This window comes from Equus quagga, unplaced genomic scaffold, assembly GCF_021613505.1.
Source record: "Equus quagga isolate Etosha38 unplaced genomic scaffold, UCLA_HA_Equagga_1.0 73442_RagTag, whole genome shotgun sequence".
In the NCBI taxonomy this organism is placed as follows: domain Eukaryota; kingdom Metazoa; phylum Chordata; class Mammalia; order Perissodactyla; family Equidae; genus Equus; species Equus quagga.
The window spans coordinates 474,786-493,411 of NW_025802777.1; the positions used below are offsets into that span (position 1 = coordinate 474,786).

At 46.1% G+C, this 18,626-nt stretch overlaps 1 protein-coding gene across 1 annotated transcript in view; it reads right to left on the reverse strand.

Moving 5' to 3' along the window:
- LOC124234250 (trafficking protein particle complex subunit 10) overlaps positions 1-18,200 on the reverse strand; it is a 102,237-nt gene extending 84,037 nt beyond the window's left edge. Inside the window, exon 1 of the mRNA XM_046651499.1 lies at positions 17,997-18,200. Coding sequence (XP_046507455.1) covers positions 17,997-18,063 — 67 coding nt within the window. The 5' untranslated portion in view covers positions 18,064-18,200. The remainder of the gene's footprint in view (positions 1-17,996) is intronic.
- Between the last annotated feature and the right edge of the window lie 426 nt (positions 18,201-18,626).

Below are 18,626 nucleotides of genomic sequence, written 5' to 3' on the forward strand. Positions count from 1 at the left end.
TAACGGGTGTAAGGTGATATCTAAGTGTAGTTTTGATTTGCATTTCCCTGATGATTAGTGATGTTGAATATCTTTTCATGTGCCTGTTGGCCATCTGCATATCTTCTTCGGAAAAATGTTCATATCCTCTGCCCATTTTTTGATGGGGTTGTTTGTTTTCTTGTTGTTCAGTTGTGTGAGTTCATATAGTTTAGAGATTAACCCTTTGTCAGATATATGACTTGCAAATATTTTCTCCCAGTTGGTGGGGTGTCTTTTCATTTTTGTTCCTGGTTTCCTTTGCCTTGCAGAAGTTCTTTAGTCTGATGAAGTCCCATTTGTCTATTTTTTCTTTTGTTTCCCCTGCCAGAATAGACATGGTATTTGAAAAGATCTTTCTAAGACCAATGTCAGAGTGTACTGCCTATATTTTCTCCTAGGAGTTTTATGGTTTCAGGTCTTATCTTCAAGTCTTTGATCCATTTTGAGTTGATTTTTGCATATGGTGAAAGATAATAATCTACTTTCATTCTTTTGCATGTGGTTGTCCAGTTTTCCCAACACCATTTATTGAAGAAACTTTCCTTTCTCCATCGTACGTTCTTAGCTCCTTTGCCAAAGATTAGCTGTCCATAGATGTGTGGTTTTATTTCTGGGCTTTCAATTCTGTTCCACTGACTCAAGATCAGTATTTTAATTTGGAGATTTATGTTAGGTAAAAGATCTTAAATAAAAATTTTAAATATTTGTTGGTACTCTCATACAGTATAATTTTTCTTCAAACCCTTTAGTATAATCTTAGTAAAGACAAATAGTAATGTAACCCCGGGCCCTCCAGGACCCTTGTTCAACTGATCCCATCTTATCAATAGAGTAATTAACAGTGGTTTTTCAGGAACTGAGATCCCTTGTCCAGTTCAGGCCAGTTGAGACCACCAACTCATCAACTGGGCCTGCACAAATGCTCCGTTAAGTAACCTTTTTGACGTCAGGGAGCTAAAAACTCCACCCTCAGGTCATGGTAACACCACCATTTTGTGAACACATGTCCTGTGAAGAGGCATGAAGCTTGACTACGCTTGCGCACATCATCAGTTACCTCACTTCTCCTCACCTCCAGTCATCTGTCTCCACACTTCAGACCACCCTGTGCTTCATCCCACAAATTGCGCCCCAAACCCTGGACCAGGGAGACAGGTTTGAGGGCACATGCCCCATGTCTCGTTGCAGATCGATCTCGCAAAATAAAGTTACATTTCTTTTCCCAAAAGCTGACTGTCATAATAATTGGCTTTTTTATGAGCATCGGGCAAGAGAACCCCAATTTTGTGTGGGAACAGTAACTTTTATAATAAAATACAGCCCTCCTTCTCTTCAATTGTTGAAGACATCCAGATTATTGTAGCCTGTTATCAAGACGGCTGCCTTCACCTACCTAACAGATGATGTCTTAATTTAAAAGGGTTAGCTCTATCCTGCAGGCTCCACAGCACTCATGACTGGGGATGACGGGGACGGACTGCAGCTCAGCAGAAGTGCTGTGGCGTCAGACAGAGGAACCCACAGCCCACATCTGACCATCTCCCAGCTGGGACTCTAGAGACCACACAGCTGTGGAGTGGCTGGACTAGGACAAGAGGAGCTATTTTAAGGCTGTTCCAAGCAAGAGATTCTAAGATTGTACTTGTGAAGAAAAAGTCAAAGGAAATACATAATTTATCTAACATTTGCTTTATAGAAAATTTTGTAGAAACAGCATTCTTTAAGCGTGCTGTTAACAAAATAAAGTTACAATTCACTAACAGGCGGCTCACTCCCATCTGAAAACAAGTAGTAAAGAGGGCAGAGTCTTTAACCCCAAGAATGCATGTGCTTGCCGACAGACCGCACATTAATCAATTTCTCCTCAACAGCTTTGGTAGAACAGACTTTCACATGGACGATAAAAATGTCAACGGTCAGGGCTGGCCCGGTGGCGCAGTGGTTGAGTTCACGTGCTCTACTTTGGCAGCCTGGCGTTTGCAGGTTCAGATCCCTGGCACGGACCTACACCACTCATCAAGCCATGCTGTAGCAGGCATCCCACACACAAAATAAAGGAAGATGGCCACAAGATGTTAGTTCAGGGCTAATCTTCCTCAAGCAAAAATAAGAGGAAGACTGGCAACAGATGTTGGCTCAGGGCCAAGCTTCCTCAACAACAGCAAGAAAAAAGTCCAAGGTCACAAACTGGGAAGTCATTTCAGCCTGCTCAATAAAATGTAAAACGTATTTGCTATAATTTATGTATAATGTCAATGCAGTAATGAAAATTAATTAATGCTTCAAATTGATAGCGCTTTCATGGGGAAAACTAATATCAAATGCATAATCATGGAATAAGGAAACCCTCCCCAGTGGCCCCTCAGTCTCCGCACACGAAAGGCTTTCAAATTTGGGGGTGGGGGCAGGGACTGAAGGTTAACAAGGAAGAACAGAACAGATCCAGACGCCATCCAGATTCTTCACACAGAAATCAAGGGGGACTCTATGCCTCACAATGACTGGGCCACTGAGCCCCCTTCTATGCGGAAACCTTGCCCTCTCTCCACTGGAAGGCACGTAGCTGAGAAGAAAAGCAAAGGGACCCTCGCGCAGCTGTGCACTGCAGAGGCCTGGTTTAAAGACTAGTCGCTCCCGCAGCCAGGTGACAGGGATCATCTTCGCTTGGCTGTCAGTTGTCACAGACCCTGTGTCACGCCTGCCAAAACGACGGTGATTTCAAATCACAACTCAGCATACCCCCCGATTGATCCCCAGCTCCCCCGTTACACCCGTACCACCCAGCCTTCCTCCTGCCCCTGCCTGTGACACACTCTCACTCTCCCAGTACCCAGTCCACATAACAATTACCACCCCCAGGAGTGATCAAAGGGAAAAAACCACACTATGCCAGCATTAACCAAGTTTCACACGTGGGAGTTTGCAGAAAAGAAACTATAACTGATACATGGGAGACCAGTCACAAGATACAAAGTCCCAAAGTCTTTTTCTTTTTCAAAATGAAAGACAATTTAGCACCCCGGCCAAGTGTTAAAGAGGTCTAAGCAAACACTCCTAACCAGCGGACGACAGTCACCTTCTCTAGCTCTCAAGAGACAAGACTAGACTTAAAATCCAAGAGTTTCAACAGAAAAAGAAAGATCAAAAAAATGCATCTAAATATAAGAAAACTGAAGGGGCCAGCTCAGTGCCACAGCAGTTAAGGGCACGTTCCACTTCAGTGGCCCAAGGTCTGCCGGTTCAGATCCCAGGTGCGGACATGGCACTGCTCATCAAGCCATGCTGTGGCAGGTGTCCCACATATAAAGTAGAGGAAGATGGGCACAGATGTTAGCACAGGGCCAGTCTTCCTCAGCAAAAAGAGGACTGGCAGCAGATGTTAGCTCAGGGCTGATCTTCCTCAAAAAAAAAAAAAAGAATACTGAAGAATCGGGCTTTAACAGTTTGTATATTTTTAAATAAAGATAACAGGATGACTGTAGCAGTTCGAATCATAGCACTCACAAATTCAAGAAGAGATCTCGTCCGCTCCAGGCATGCCCCTGTCCTGGGCTTTGGATAGAAGGGTCCCCAAGCTGCTCTATCCCCAGATTTCCCCTTCATCTCCTTAAAGACTCTGTTCAAAGGTCATCGTGTCACAAGGTCTAACTGCAGTTTCAAAAGGTGCACCATTATGGAGGAGAATTTGGCAACATTTAGCAAAATTACATCCACGTCTACTGCAGCCCCAGAAATCTATCCCAACAGATAGCCCAGCAAAATTAGAAGACAGATGCCCACACAAGGCTATCGCACACACAAGGCTATTCGATGTGAGACTCTGAAACAGCAAAAGACAAAACCATTCAAGTTCCACTGCAGACGACGATAACAAAACGGTGTAACGTGCGTCAAAGCTTCTAAAATGGAGCTGGATGGCCACCCGGGAAGCGGGGCTTCTACACGTCTCCACCCAGATGGAACATAACCTTTGAACTGTGCTTCCCTGCTGTCATCCTGACCTTCTGCCAAGAAATATGCTTACTCCCATAGATAAGAACTTTCTGCCTTAGGGATGGCCTTAGCAACCAATCGTGTGTAGCCAAGAGGTAATAGATGCTGCTGGTGCCAATCACAAATCTTGCAAAACAACCTGTGTAATTCATCTCTTCTAACCCATCTCCTCTGTTCTCCTCGGAGCACATTTGAGTTTCTACTCGCATGTGTCTCTCCCAAGTTGCAATTCTTGAGACCCCAAATAACCTTTCTACTTCTGTTGTAGTTTATGCCTCTTATTCTCTGACATCACCAATGGGGTCTAGGAGAATACACCACGGAACGTCCCCATAATGGAGCTCTACAGGACTGTGACAAAGGAATGGACACATCTCTATACACTAGTGTGGAATGCTCTCCAGACAACACTGAGGGAAAAAACGACATGGGAAAAATGTATGTGTAGTTTGCAATCTCTTAACCAAGAAAAAGAAAGTAAGGGAAATACAAGTATGCGCGAATTGTCTTATGGAAGGAGAATACCCAGGCGGGAGGGGAGGGGGAAAGGACAGGGATGTGCGCCAGACTGCTCTACCTCGTGCGGGAGATTTGATTTTGGAAGCATGTAAATACTTTATATAATTATAAAACTAAATTAAATTTTAAAAAGCTTTCCCTAAAAATATCAGGAAAAACTAAATGAAGTTAAAATGATACGCAATTAGCAGTGTAACCACAGAGAGAGGAAGCAGGACAAGGGGCTTGAACCACAGGAACCTGTTCGTTCCCAGTGGGGTTGAGCCAAGTGCCACAAAAACGATGACAGAAAGTTTAAATGTCTCCACTAGTCAGCCTGTGATGGCAGAGTTAGAGTGCAGTTACTCAGAGCCTGTGGAAGGGGGACACGCGGCTCCTGGGTCTGCAGCACCAGACCACCTGGGCGTCTGCTGCACACACTAATGCCCAGGCCCCACCCCGCCCGGCCACAGGTGCTAACCAGCCCTCCAGGCACCCAGCCCCCCAGGGCACTCCACCGCAGCTCCAGGCTGAGAACCTCGCTCTAACTCTGTCATCCCCAACCACCCATGAGAACCGGAACAAAGAGAATACAGAAGGCAGAGCAGTTCATTAAAGCCCTGAGGTCCTGAATTTGCATTGAAAAGATCAGTGTGACCTTGTGCCGTACTTTACCTTTCCATCCTAGCCCTGTCCCCTGAAAAGGGGCAGCAGGAAATGGACAAAAGGAGTCTGGACATCTTGTCAGAGCAGACAACAAAGAAATTACAAAGATCCCTATAACTGAGAAGCCAACTGGGAGAGACGGAACAACTTGCACCTCAGTAAGGATGACAGCTGCAATGGGCTGAAACAAGTCAAGTTGTTTAAATCCTAAATTCATAACGAGACTTAAAAAAAAACAAAAAAAAACCTAAACTAACTGAGCACCACTAAAGGACACTAGTAAGCCAACTCACTTTGAAAACAATTCTGTAAAGGAAACCAAGCATTAGTCTTCCTTTCGCACACAAACTACGCCACTGGGTAACCAAGAATATAAATATATGTATATACATGTGTGTGTGTATGTATGTACACAGACACACTCTCTACACAAATATTTCGGTTAATAAATGAAGAAGAAATGGTGAAATTAGAACATCACCATTTGGCAACCCTTAAAGAATTAATGATGTGAGATTAAATGGCTGCTAACATCACGAAGAGACCCCACCAGACACTGCGCTCCTGCTCATGGAGGAACACAGTGCCACCTACGAGACACTCTTGCCAAAGTCCGACCTGAATGCGCCCTGGCCTCGGGCTGCAATGACCATCTCACAGGAAACACAGAGGGCAGAGGATGGTGTTTAAGGACACCATAGGACGCAGCTGGCAAAGCCCAGGAGGCGAGACCACCACAGGACGAACAACCTGGGCCCTTCAACAAACTGCAAGGAACAAAAGGGAGATGGAGGGGAAACCAAGATTTTAAGAGAAACTTAAAGATGTATCCAAAAACTTTATTTGGATACTAAATGATAAAAAAAAAAAAGACATTTAAGACACATCGGAAATGTAAACATTGACTATTCAATATTAAGGAATTCTTTTTAGGTGCGATAAAGGTTTTGCAGTTATGTTTTTTTAAAGTCCTTATCTTTTATAAACACATACATGGACAAAGAGAACAGATTAGCAGTTACCAGAGGGGAAGGGGGATGGGGGTGGGCATAAGGGGTAAAGGGGCACATTAATATCGTGACTGACAAATAATAATGTACAACTGAAATTCTACAATGTTATAAACTATTATGACATCAATTTTTTTAAAAAGTCCTTATCTTTTAGAGATACATACTGTCTTAGCTGCCATCACAAAATGCTATGGACAGAGTGGCTTAAACAACACAAATTTATTTTCTCCCAGTTCTGGAGGCTAGAAGTCTAAGGTCAAGGTGCTGGTCATTCAGTTCCCGGTGGGAGCTCTCTTCCCGGCTCGCACGCAGCCACCTCCCACTGGGTGCTCCTATGGCCTTTCCTTGGGGTGCTGGAGGAGGAAGGGAGAGCTCTCTCTCTTCCTTTTCTGATAAAGCCACTAATCCCATCATGAGGGCCCCATCCTCAGGACCTAATCTAATCCTGATCACCTCCCAAAGGCCCCATCTCCAAATAGCAAGACACTGGGGTTAGGGCCTCAACATATGAATGGGGGGTGTTACAAACATTCAGTCCATAACACACACATTCATAGATAAATTATGTATGTGATGCTTGCCATTTGCTTCAAAATAATGTAGGATTGGAAGGAATGGGGGGGCATAGAGATTGACCAATTCACACAATTGTTAAAGCTCCTTTACACTATTCTGGTTTTTTTATATATTTGCAAGTTTCCATAATAAAAGTTCGAAACGTTACAACTCTCACATTTCTCTTATCTTTTTTTCTTTCTTCCTTTTTCCATAGCACGTATCACCTGTTATATTGTATAAATTACTATTTACATCCATCTCCTCTTGCTAGAACATAGCTCTAAGAGAGCTGGGGTCTTTGCTCACGGAGGAAACCCAAGTACCTGCAATGGTACCTGGCATGTAACAGATGACGACTACGTATTCGCTGACTGGTGAATCTGGCCCAACCCCTTCATACTCTACACTAGGCAACCCAGGGCCCCCAAAGGACACGAAGTCCTACAGCATAAGCAATGATGCTGCTGGGCGTCCAGTTCTCAGAATATGAATTTAATTTTAGAATGAGTAAGATTATACTAAAAATTTCTAGTGTGGCTGACTTAGTTCCTAGATTGCAGAAGTAAAGGAAGCGATATTTTTATTTTACTTAACTCTACAGCAAAGGCATTCTTGAGGGATAATTTCAGGGACAAGCCCCTTCTGTGTAGGCAGACGAGGTCTGACTCCCCGAGTACCTGGCAGAGCTGTGCAGAGGAGGAATCAGCCACCTTGACGCTATCCTCGAGGCACCACCAACTACTGAGGGACCCTAGTCCGGCACAGCCACCAGCCCTCAGGTCTTCAACTTCAAAATGATCTCTGACAGCCCTTCTCACTGTTCACCTCAATGCTCGGAAACTTACTAAGTGACCCAGCTGCACTAAAAGTACCCACCAGTGGTGAGCTACAGATGCAGCAGGAATGACGACCAAACGGGGCACCGTTACTTCCAAGGCTCTCCCTACAATTTCAGCTCTGAAATTCACGCAATGACTTCTAAATGCTAAAGAGACCTGTTAAAAATAAGAAAAATTTCCAAACATACAACGTTCCCTGGAGAAAGCAAGGTTTAAACCTGTTGTCAGTTTCTTTAAAATTTCTCTGCTCACTTTTTAAAAATTTTGCAAACAAAGGCCTAAAACAATACTGAGGATCAAAATATCACATAACACATGTGCAGGAAGCCAAATAAAGGCATTTATGCTCTAGGGAAAAAAAATTAAGGAAAGAGAGATTGCAGAAAAGGTTCATCTTTTTCTGAGAGATCATCCCACCTTGTGTCAACATCTAGACCCCAAAACCGCAGATGCCCAGGAATCGTTCCGTTGCTCAGGAGCACAGCAAGGACAAGCCCCCCAAAATAGAAGAAACAGTAGAAAACCAAAGACCTGCGGGGGTGCTGGCCAGTATGCACCTGGATGCCAGTGCAGACAGTGTGATGAAGGGGCTGAAAGGGCCAAGTGATTCGTCCACACCCTGACCCCTAGAACCCGTGAATGGGACATTATTTAGAAAAAGGGTCTTTGTAGATATAATTAAGATCAGGATCTCTAACAAGATTATCCCAGCTTATCTAGATGAGCCCTAAATCTAACGGTGAGTGTGATAAGAGACAGAAGAGAAAGCACAGAGAGCAAGAAGGCCGTGTGAAGATGAGGCAGAGATCAGAGAGATGCAGCCACAAGCCAAGAAACACCAAGGATTTCTGGGAGCTGGAAGAGGCAAGGAAGGGGCTTCCCCTACGGCCTCAGGAGGGAGCACGGTCCTGCTGATACCTTGATTTTCAACTTCTGGTCTCCAGAACTGTGAGAGAATAAACTTCTGTTTTTAAGCCATTCAGTGTCTGATAATTTGTTACTGCAGCCCTAGAAAACTGCTAATACATACGTATAAAATACAGACACAGAACGCACTTTCTTTCCCTAGTGCTATTCCAATTCATCTTCTAGACAGGTTTTCGGCTATGCTTCCTAAATGTGAGCAGACGCAGATGAAGAGGTAATTCAGAAGACATCATCAGCACACCAGACAACTATGATGACCTTGGGCTGGACAAAGAGTCCTGAGCTACAATATCAAAAGCACAATCCACAAGAGAAAAAACTGATAACTGGACTTCGTCAAAACTGAAAACATTTGCCTTTCAAAAGACACCATTAAGAAAATTAAAAGACAACCAAAGATTAGGAGAAAATATTTGCAAATCATCTATCTGATAAAGAACATGTATCCAGAAAATATAATAAACTTTACAACTCAATCATAATCTAATTTAAAAATGTGCAAAAGATTTGAACAAACATTTCACTAAAGAAGATATACAAACAGCTAATAAGAACAGGCAAAGATGCTCAACATCACTAATCATCAGAGAATAGAAACTAAAACCAAAATCGGATACACACCACTTCATGCCCACTAGGATGGCTACAATAAAAAAGACAGACAAGGAAGAATCAGAGAGGATGTGAAGACGCTGGAACCTTCAAACACTGCTGGTGGGAAGGTTGAGCTGTACAGCCACTTTGGAAAATAATCTGGCAGTTTCTTAAAAAGTCAGACATAAGCTTATCATACAACACGGCAATTCCGCTCCTAGGAATCTTCCCATGAAAATGAAAACACACGTCCACACAAAGACACAAAGGCAAATGTTCACAACAGCATTATTTACAACAGCCAAAAATTGGGAAAGTGTCCATCAACTGGTGAATGGATAAACAAGATGTGGCCCATCCATACAGTGGAATACTGTACAGCAACAACAGAAGGAACAAATCATTAATGGTGCGACACGGATGAACCTCAAAAACACCCGAGGAAAAGCAGGCAGATCCAAGACTGCATATTACACAATTTCATTTCTACGAAACGTCCAGAAAATGCAAATTTATAGAGATGGAAAGCAGGTTACTGACTGCCTATGTCTGGGGGTGGGAGCAAGGATTACCTGCTAACAAGTACAAAGGAGGCCGTTGAAGCGACCAAAAGGTTCTAAAACTGAAATGTGGTAATGGCTGTACAACCTGAAAAATTTATTAATAGTCAAAAAATTGTATACTTACAACGGATGAATTTTATAGTACATACATTAAAGCTCAATAAAGCTCTTTTTTTAAATAAAAGAACCTACAAGTTTGTTTTCCCATCCATCAGACTGGTGACAATTAAAAAGATGGATCCTATCCAGTGAAGCGTAACTCAGAAAACAGCTTTTCACAGGGTGCTTGGGAAACACGGTTCAAACTTCAAAGTGCTCTCACCTTCTGAGCCAGCAATCCCACTTCAAGATTCCATTCTTCATAATAAAAATGGATCCCAGTTTATCTATGCATTTTTAAGGTTTAAAGTTTAGGGTTTTTGTTTTGAGATTGGCTGTGAACTAACATCTGTTGCCAATCATCTTTTTTTTTCCTTCTTCTCCCCAAAGCCCCCCAGTACATAGCTGTATATCCTAGTTGCAGGCCCTTCTAGTTCTGCTATGTGGGATGCCACCTCAGCACGGCTTGATGAGTGGTGCTAGGTCCATGCCCAGGATCCAAACCAGTGAAACCCTAGGCCACCAAAGCGGAGCGTATGAACTTAACCACTCGGCCACAGGACCAGCCCCTAAAGTTTAGCTTTGAAAAGTTACAAATAGTGGCTGGCCCCATGGTATAGTGGTCAAGTTCAGCACACTCCACTTCAACAGCCCAGATTCATGGGTTCAGATCCTGGGCATGGACCTACACCACTCCTCAGCCATGCTGGGGCAGTGACCCACATATAAAGTGGAGGAAGACTGGCACAGACGTTAGCTCAGGGCTAATCTTCCTTAGCAAAAAAACAAGTTACAAATATATCTTCTCTCAAGGTTTCATCCAAATGCCAGGCTGACAGTCCCTCAACCCTAAATGTTCCACCTCAGAAGCTGCATGCATCCACCCAAGAATGCTTTGGTTTGGATGTAGTTAAATTTCTGTCGACTTGCAGTAAAGACAGCATATCCAAACACAACTCAGAAGGATCACCACAAAGAATACAGTCCCTGGCATACCGGTTAGCTGGATTTCTTTTACTAGATTAACATGTATTTCCTCGGTTCAAAAATTCTAAACAGGGGCCGGCTCCATGGCCGAGTGGTTAAGTTCGCATGCTCCGCTGCGGCGGCCCAGGGTTCGGATCCTGGGCACGGACATGGCACTGCTCGTCAGGCCACGTTGAGGCGGCATCCCACATCCCACAACTAGAAGGACCTGCAACTAAGATATACAACTGTGTACAGGCGGGGTTTGGGGAGATAAAGCAGGAAAAAAAAAAAAAAAAACTCTAAACAGAGAATGTTCCAGTATCAAAAAAACTACGTGCATAGCAGTTTCCTAAAAACAAGTCTGAGTGATCAGGATTTAAAGTCTCCAAGCATTTTCTACAAAGCTGTCTTATCTTGATAAAAACATGTATTTAAAGAAAATAATTTTATGCCACCAAAACTTCTAACTTATGGAAGCATTAAGTGATGGAGAGCAGTTTTCCCTGAGAGAAGTGCTCCCTCCTTTACTTATTTAATTTACGGGCACCTACCACATACCAAGCACGGCTGCAGGTGCCGGAAACAGCAGTGAACAAAGCAGACCAAGTTCCTCCAACTCACCTCAGGTTCTAGTCTGTGGGCAGCCTGGGTGAGGGGTGGAGAGACAATAAACCAATAAAAAACAAATATGTACATCAGGGAGTACAAGCCACCAAGACTGAATAAGGTCACTGGGATGCCGAACAATAGCTGGGTGGCATTTGAGCAGCCACCAGAGTTGGGGAGGGAACCTCTGAGGGGGTGGGAAGAGCAGTGCAGGCTGGAGTAACAGCAGCGGCAAAGGCCACAGTGGGTGCAGGCTGCAGGGGTGTCAGGCACAACCAGGAGGCCAGGGTCGGGCGGCCAGGGGGTTGTAGGTCAGGGAGGGTCTCGTGGCCCACAGGAAGGTCTGTGAATGTCACACTGAGAAGGGGGTTGGCCACTGGAGGGGTCTGAGCGGAGGAATTACATGCTGTGGCTTCTCTTGTAGAGGAATTGCTCTTAACCCTGTAGAGAACTGGCCTCAAGGGCTAGGGTAGAGACCAGAAGGCCTGCTGGGAGGCCACTGGAGTGGTCCCAGGGAAACATGGAGGCTTGGGTTTGGGAGAGTAGCAGTAAAGCTAGGGAGAAGTGGCTGAATTCTAGATAAGTTTTTTAAAGATAAAACTATATTTGCTGATAGACTAAATGTCAGCTGTGAGAGAAAAAAAGGAGTCACAAATGACTCCAAAGTCATCATTTTTTGGTTTTTTGGAGAGGAAGATTGGTCCTGAGCTAACATCTGTTGCCAATCTTCCTCTTTTTCGCTTGAGAAAGATTAGCCCTGAGCCAACATCTGTGCCAGTGTTCCTCTATTTCGTATGTAGGACGCTCCCACAGCACGGCTTGACAAGCGGTGTGTGGGTCCATGTCTGGGATCTGAACTCGCAAAATCCTGGGCCGCCAAAACAGAGCACGCAAACTTAACCACTATGCCACTGGGCAGGCCCCCAAGGTCATCAATTTTGAATTTAAAAACCAAATATTCCCTGGGACCAAAATACTGTGAATACATGCAAAATTCACGTTAAAAGCAGTTCCAAAGCAAAGACTTGACTAGGATGGAGAGAGGAGAGACAGGAGAGGGAAGAGAGAAGGCCCAGGAGGCTCGGAGGCAAACACAAGGAAGGAGGTTGCTGAGAAAAACGTGTGTTTTGGAGTATTTTAGGCCGTGCAGTCTTCTGCCACGCCTGGTCTGTCATCTAGAGCGGAAGCCACCAGGCGAGAGCAGAGGGAAGGGAGACCTGCACACGGTCCACTGTGAGAGCACACACACTAAGCTGTGCAATTCATATAAAAAGATACTCTGTCAACCGGCAAAAAACGTTTTTTAGACAAAAAATCCTTCAGTAAGTCCCCCTGCATTTCCAATGCAAGATGACCAACTCAGGCTTTCCTCTCTCACCGCATGGACTGCACCACCGTGCTGTCCGTGCCTCTCTGGGAAGACTGGCGTGTGTTATGTCTGCCACACACGATTATTCCAGAGGTTCACTAGCACTTAAAAAAAAAAGTCAGACCCTTAAGTGTCATTTGCGTAAACAAAATTTTAATTTACTAAAAACTTGTCAGAAACACATCTCGTAAATTAGGCATGTGAGCTGAAATTCAAATAGAAAAGGAAGCTTTTCACTTCTAAATGATCAGTTCAAATCCACGCTAGCGGTGGGCTCCTATACGAGTAACGTGAGTTCCCAAACTGTGTCCCCAGCTGCCTCAGGGCGTCACAGCAAACCCTCAGGCGTTCAAGAGATATTTGAAACTAATGAGGAAATAGCAACACTGGAAAGGTACCAGACCCCACTTGAGGTATTCACAGTTTCAATATTAGATCGCATAACATTCCTCATTCCTTTGAATGACATCATTATCATCACAGAAGGGGGGGGGGTGCTGTGCTAAAAGGTAAGTACCACAAAGAAAAGACAGCCAAGGAGGGTCGCAAGGTCCAAGCTGATTCCCAGGTGAAAGAAGCTGTGGTGCCCAACAAGTGCAGCCATCCCATTAGTATGTTGTTAGGGTTATCTAAGAATGAAATACAAATTTTTCTTCCAATTTATATGCATTATTTTTTCTTAAATAGCTACTGTTAGGACATAACACTTAATAAAATTATTTGGACCTAACTACTTAGTAAATGGAATTATTAAATATTCTTTGTAGCCCAGAGGTGCCATGAAGAAATTACTGAGACACTGAGGGCACCATGAACACAGAAAGTAGGAATCGCTCCTGAGCAGCAAACATTTTTTTGCACATTGATCACTACGCTTTACACATATTTATTCTTTTAATCCCATGTCAATCCTCTGAGATTAGAACTACCACTGTGCCCACTTCACAGGTGAGGAAGGGATTGCGTACGCCTGGGTCATGTAACCACGCACAGGCAGAAAGGCCAGACCCAGCAAGGGCAGCACATCTGGTGGTCCTCCCGTCCACGCCCCAAATGTAACCCCGGAACCACTGAGGGTTGCCAAGGAGAAACGTTTCTCCCACTTCTCAGTCGTTCATTCACTACTGGCTTAAGCATTTAACATGGACCAAGACCTGCATTTATGTGCATCAATTTAAAAAAAAGACACTTTAAGTGACTTTTCTGGTAATGAAACTGAGAAAGTGGTTAAATCACAAGCACCATACTTTCGGGCTCGGTGGAAAATTGTGATATGCAAATTTAAAACTTTCAACCTACAAGGGGAAAAAAACCCAACTCCAACCAGGTACAAAGCACTACAGATCTGCTCATTTTTGTTGTCTTTTTCCCTCTTTCAAAATGTATAATGTCAGATGCAGAACGCCAAACACAGAGATTCAGAGAAATGAAACGAGCACCCTAAGCAGAGGCTGGTGAGAACAGATCATCTGGATGGAGCACCGCACCTTTCCACATTGAGGGTATGTGCTATTTTAGATATGATGCCGACAGTCAACAAACAACAGTCACAAATCAGTGAAATTACAATAACTTTGTCCTCTAAACGAGACAGCTGGAAAAGGAATGCCTTTCCTAACATACCTTCGGATCAGAAACCTAAGTCTTTATTCTACAGCAGAGAACTGAGCCAGTGGTTGAAAAAAATCTAAGCTAAAACTTAAATTTAGATCAAATGCATCTGCTGGATTTGTTTCAGTTGCAGTGCACATTTTTCATGATTAATAAATGACACCATAGGTATTCTCATTGCTATGATTAGGTAATCTATTGCCCAACATCACCACATCATCAGTGCCACAAACAGCTGAGCTGACATCCCTGCGCATTTCCGATACATTCTCCAGTGTTTACAAGCTTAACCAGTCTTGGGCGGAAGCAGATCTCCTGCTCAGGTAGTCCCCCTGCACCAGGTCCAGAAACTTAACTACGGACTGAAGCCCATTAAAGCTTGCAGGTAGCTTCAGAATATTATTAAAGTAATTCAGCAAGGTTTTCAAGTAATAATGTATTCTATTTACCCCGAATCTCTGGGGACTTTGCATTCTTCTCATGGCCACATATAAACAGTTCGCAAATTTCCCTGAACCAGCCACAGTCGACATTCTTCTCAGAAAGGTCTATGCACAATTCATTTTCACTTGAAGTAAAATGTCCTAAATTCTATGAAATTGAAAACCAGCATAAATTCTGCTTCCATTTTAAAATGAACTAACACAGACCTCATAAGAGTGCAGTGGCCTGGGGCCAGCCGGGTGGCACAGCTGTTAAGTGGGCACGTTCTGCTTCAGCGGCCCGGGGTTCCCCAGTTCGGATCCTGGGTGAGGACAGGGGACCGCTTGGCAAAAGCCATGCTGTGGCAGGTGTCCCACATACAAAGTAGAGGAAGATGGGCACGGATGTTAGCTCAGGGCCAGACTTCTTCAGCAAAAAGAGGAGGATTGGCAGCACATGTTAGCTCAGGGCTGATCTTCCTCAGAAAAAAAAAGAGTGCAGTGGCCTGATAAGTCTTCAAGGAGATCTGAAGTGGTGACATTTCAAAGATGCAAGTAGACTTTAAAAACAAAAATGTTGCATACTAAGAGAACTATGTACATAACATCAAAAATGTGAAGAATAAAGAGTCTCTGGATGGACTGTTAAAGCAATTTTCCTAATACCTCTGTCTATATGGCTTAGACTAGCTTCGCCCTTCAAAACGTGCAGCTGAAAGAACGGAACAAGATAAAGAAAGCATGAGGAGAAGCCAGGACAACAACTGCTTCCCGAAGCTTCAGCCCCAGATAAACTGAAGCGTAACTTCAAGTCTGATCCATGAAGTCAGCCTTCTTAAAAGCTACAAAATTTGCAACTTTTAAAGGAACCTTTTTTCTTTTTCCAGCTAACTTTCTCCAAAAGTTTACTGAAACCACTCTTTTCTGAGACTCCAATGAATGAAAGGTTGTGCCTTTAAGACAGAGATGCCGTCAGTAGAGGTAACACTTACTCATTATGCTTTAAACATGGAAAAAATCTCCAACATAAGCTATTCTAATAAATCTACAGGAAAGGAAACTGTGTCCTTTAGCTGTGTGCCATGCAAGAGTGTATGAAACTAAACATTAAAACACGTATCGCAGGGGCCAGCCCGGTGGCACAGTGGTTAAGTGCGCACATCCCGCTTTGGTGGCCCGGGGCCCACCGGTTTGGATCCTGGGTGCGGACATGGCACTGCTTGGCAAGCCATGCTTGGCAGGCGTCCCACATATAACGTAGAGGAAGATGGGCACGGATGTTAGCTCAGGGCCAGTCTTCCTCAGCAAATAGGGGAGGACTGGCGGCAGAGGTTAGCTCAGGGCTAATCTTCCTCAGAAAAAAAAAAAAACAAACAAACACGTATCTCAAATCCCGACTGCTAGAATAACAATTTACCCACTTAGTCACAGCTGAATCCAATAGAGCTTTAGGAACTTCCTCTTCAGAAATGTACTTACACAACGCCTAGAAAAATATATTGCTATTAAAATGTAAGCTAAGGGCTACGAGATATAATTAAATATGTGGATACCCATACAAGTAATATTTATAAAGCACTCAAAATGTGCCCAGCACTTGGGGAGAAGTTTCCAGGATCTGGAGGACACCGAAAGCTAACAGGAAGACCCAGCACGGCCCCTCTTCCCTGAGGACTCACAAAGTACCTGGGACTTGCAGGGCCACCAGATCAGCTTTACGTGCACCTGTCCTCTTGGGCTGAAGGTGCAGTCTTAAGACTTTTAGTTGACAAGTGTTCTGGGGGAAAAAGCACACAGCTATTGCTGAACTACACAAGTGTCCAAATTTAGATGAGACACAGCCCACTTCCTAAGAAAGTTTATCACCTAAGGCTGAAGCAACAAAGTTAAACTTTAAACACACAGCTTCCCAGGGATCTGACAAGAGGGAGCATACCAGGAGAAAGTTCTTTAGTCAGAAAAAAATTAAATCGAGGGAGAGAAACAGGAGCGTGCTCAAGACCTACAGAACAGTCTACTGCGGCCTAGGCCCCCAAATTCTTCTATAGAACGAGTGCTTCCTTTCAAAGCATGAAACACCATTTGAAAAAATTAACTGAAGACAGAGAATACTGTTAAAGGTTAAAAATCCTAATAGTCTGAAAAACCTCTCTGCAAGTCATCAAAACCCCAGGCAACATTTCAACGTTTCCCAGAAGCTCCGTGTTTTTTAAAGTATTTAATTCTAAACTAACCATTGTAAAAATCAGGGGGAATTTTTCCTGTAGGAGGAAAACAATTCCTTTGCATATGCATAAATGTGTCACAAACAAAAAATGGACCCCCAAAACAAAGAGGCACCAGCCTGCTTGTCCAGAGTGTGGATTCCAGAGTGGGACGTTCTGGCGGAGCAGCTCACCCAGCCTTTACAGGCTCATCTGCAAAACGTGTTTCTCCTCCCGAGGGGCCTGCGGGGACTCCACGACAACGCCCGGCCGGGGTCCCCGCTCCATCAGCAAAGCCGCCGTGCCCGTGCAAAGGCAGCTTTGCACGGCCCCGAAGATCACCTGCGTCTTCTACCGGGTAACCCTTCACCGAAGCACAAACCCATGTCTTCCAACACAAGAACGCACGCAAACTTCGTCCCCGTCGCAACTCGGAGAGCCACGGAGCCCTCCTAGGGATCAGAGGGAACGGTCCCCACCGGGAAAGCCGGTCCCTCCGGTCGCGGGGCGAGCTCCCGCTTGGGGCTGGACGGGGTGCACGGCGGGGCCCCCATTCCTCGCCCTCGACTCCCCGGGCTGTCAAACTGCAGCCGGAACGGCCTGGGAGGGCGTCCCCCGGGGAGGTCGGAGATCGCCCCAGCGGGGTCGGAGGTCGTCCCCGAGGAGAGGTCAGAGGCCATGCCCGGGGGGAGATTGCTGACTTCCCCAGGGAAGGTCGGAGGTCGCCCAGGTGGGGTCAGAGACCGTCCCCGGGGGGAGACTGCTGACTTCCTCACAGGAGGTCGGAGGTCGCCCCGGCGGGGTCGAAGGTCGCCCCGGGGGGAGGTCGGAGGCCGAAACCGGAGGGAAGTTGCTGACTTCCCCAGAGGAGGTCGGAGGCGGCCCCGGTGGGGTCGGAGGGCCAGCCGCAGCCGCCGCCCCGGCCACACCTCCGTTCCAGGAAGCGGCCGGGCCGGGAGCGCGGGGCCGGGCCGCGGGGCGGGCGAGCCTGGGCCGGGCTGCCCGCAACGGCCGCCGCCCCGTCCCGCGCCGACGGGCACTCACAGGTGACGATGGGCTTGTTCTCCATGGTGTAGATCAGCGGCGGCAGCGGCCCCGCAGGGGCGTCCATGGGCGTCCGGCGTCACCGGCCCGGCCCCCCGCGCCCCATGGGCAGCCCCGAGGCCGCGCCGGGCCAGCCCGAGCCTGAGCGGCGCCGCCGGCCGCGACACCGACGCCCGCCCGGCCGCGCGAGGCCGGTCCCGGAGCCGGCCGCCCGCCGCCGGCCGCATCCACTTCCGGTCCGGCGCCGCCGCGTTACCGCTTCCGGGGCGCACGGCTTAAAGGGGAGGCCTCCAGCCGGCGCTGTCCTCCGACGGAAAGGCGCCCTGGCGGCGCGCGGCCTCGGGGGAGGGAAGGCAGGCGGCGGGCGAGGCTCCGCAGAAGCTCCCTCCGCGCCTCGGAGTGACCCCAGGAGTCAGTGACAATGGCATTCGGACACGGGGCCACCTCGGGAGATACTGACAACAGTGTGTGGACACAGGCAGGACCCCGGGAGGCACTGACAACGGCATGTGGACACGGGACGACCCCGGGAGGCACTAGCAATGGCGTTTGCTCGTGGGGCGACGTCGGGGGATACTGACAACAGTGTGTGGACACAGGCAGGACCCCTGGAGGCACTGACAAGGGCCT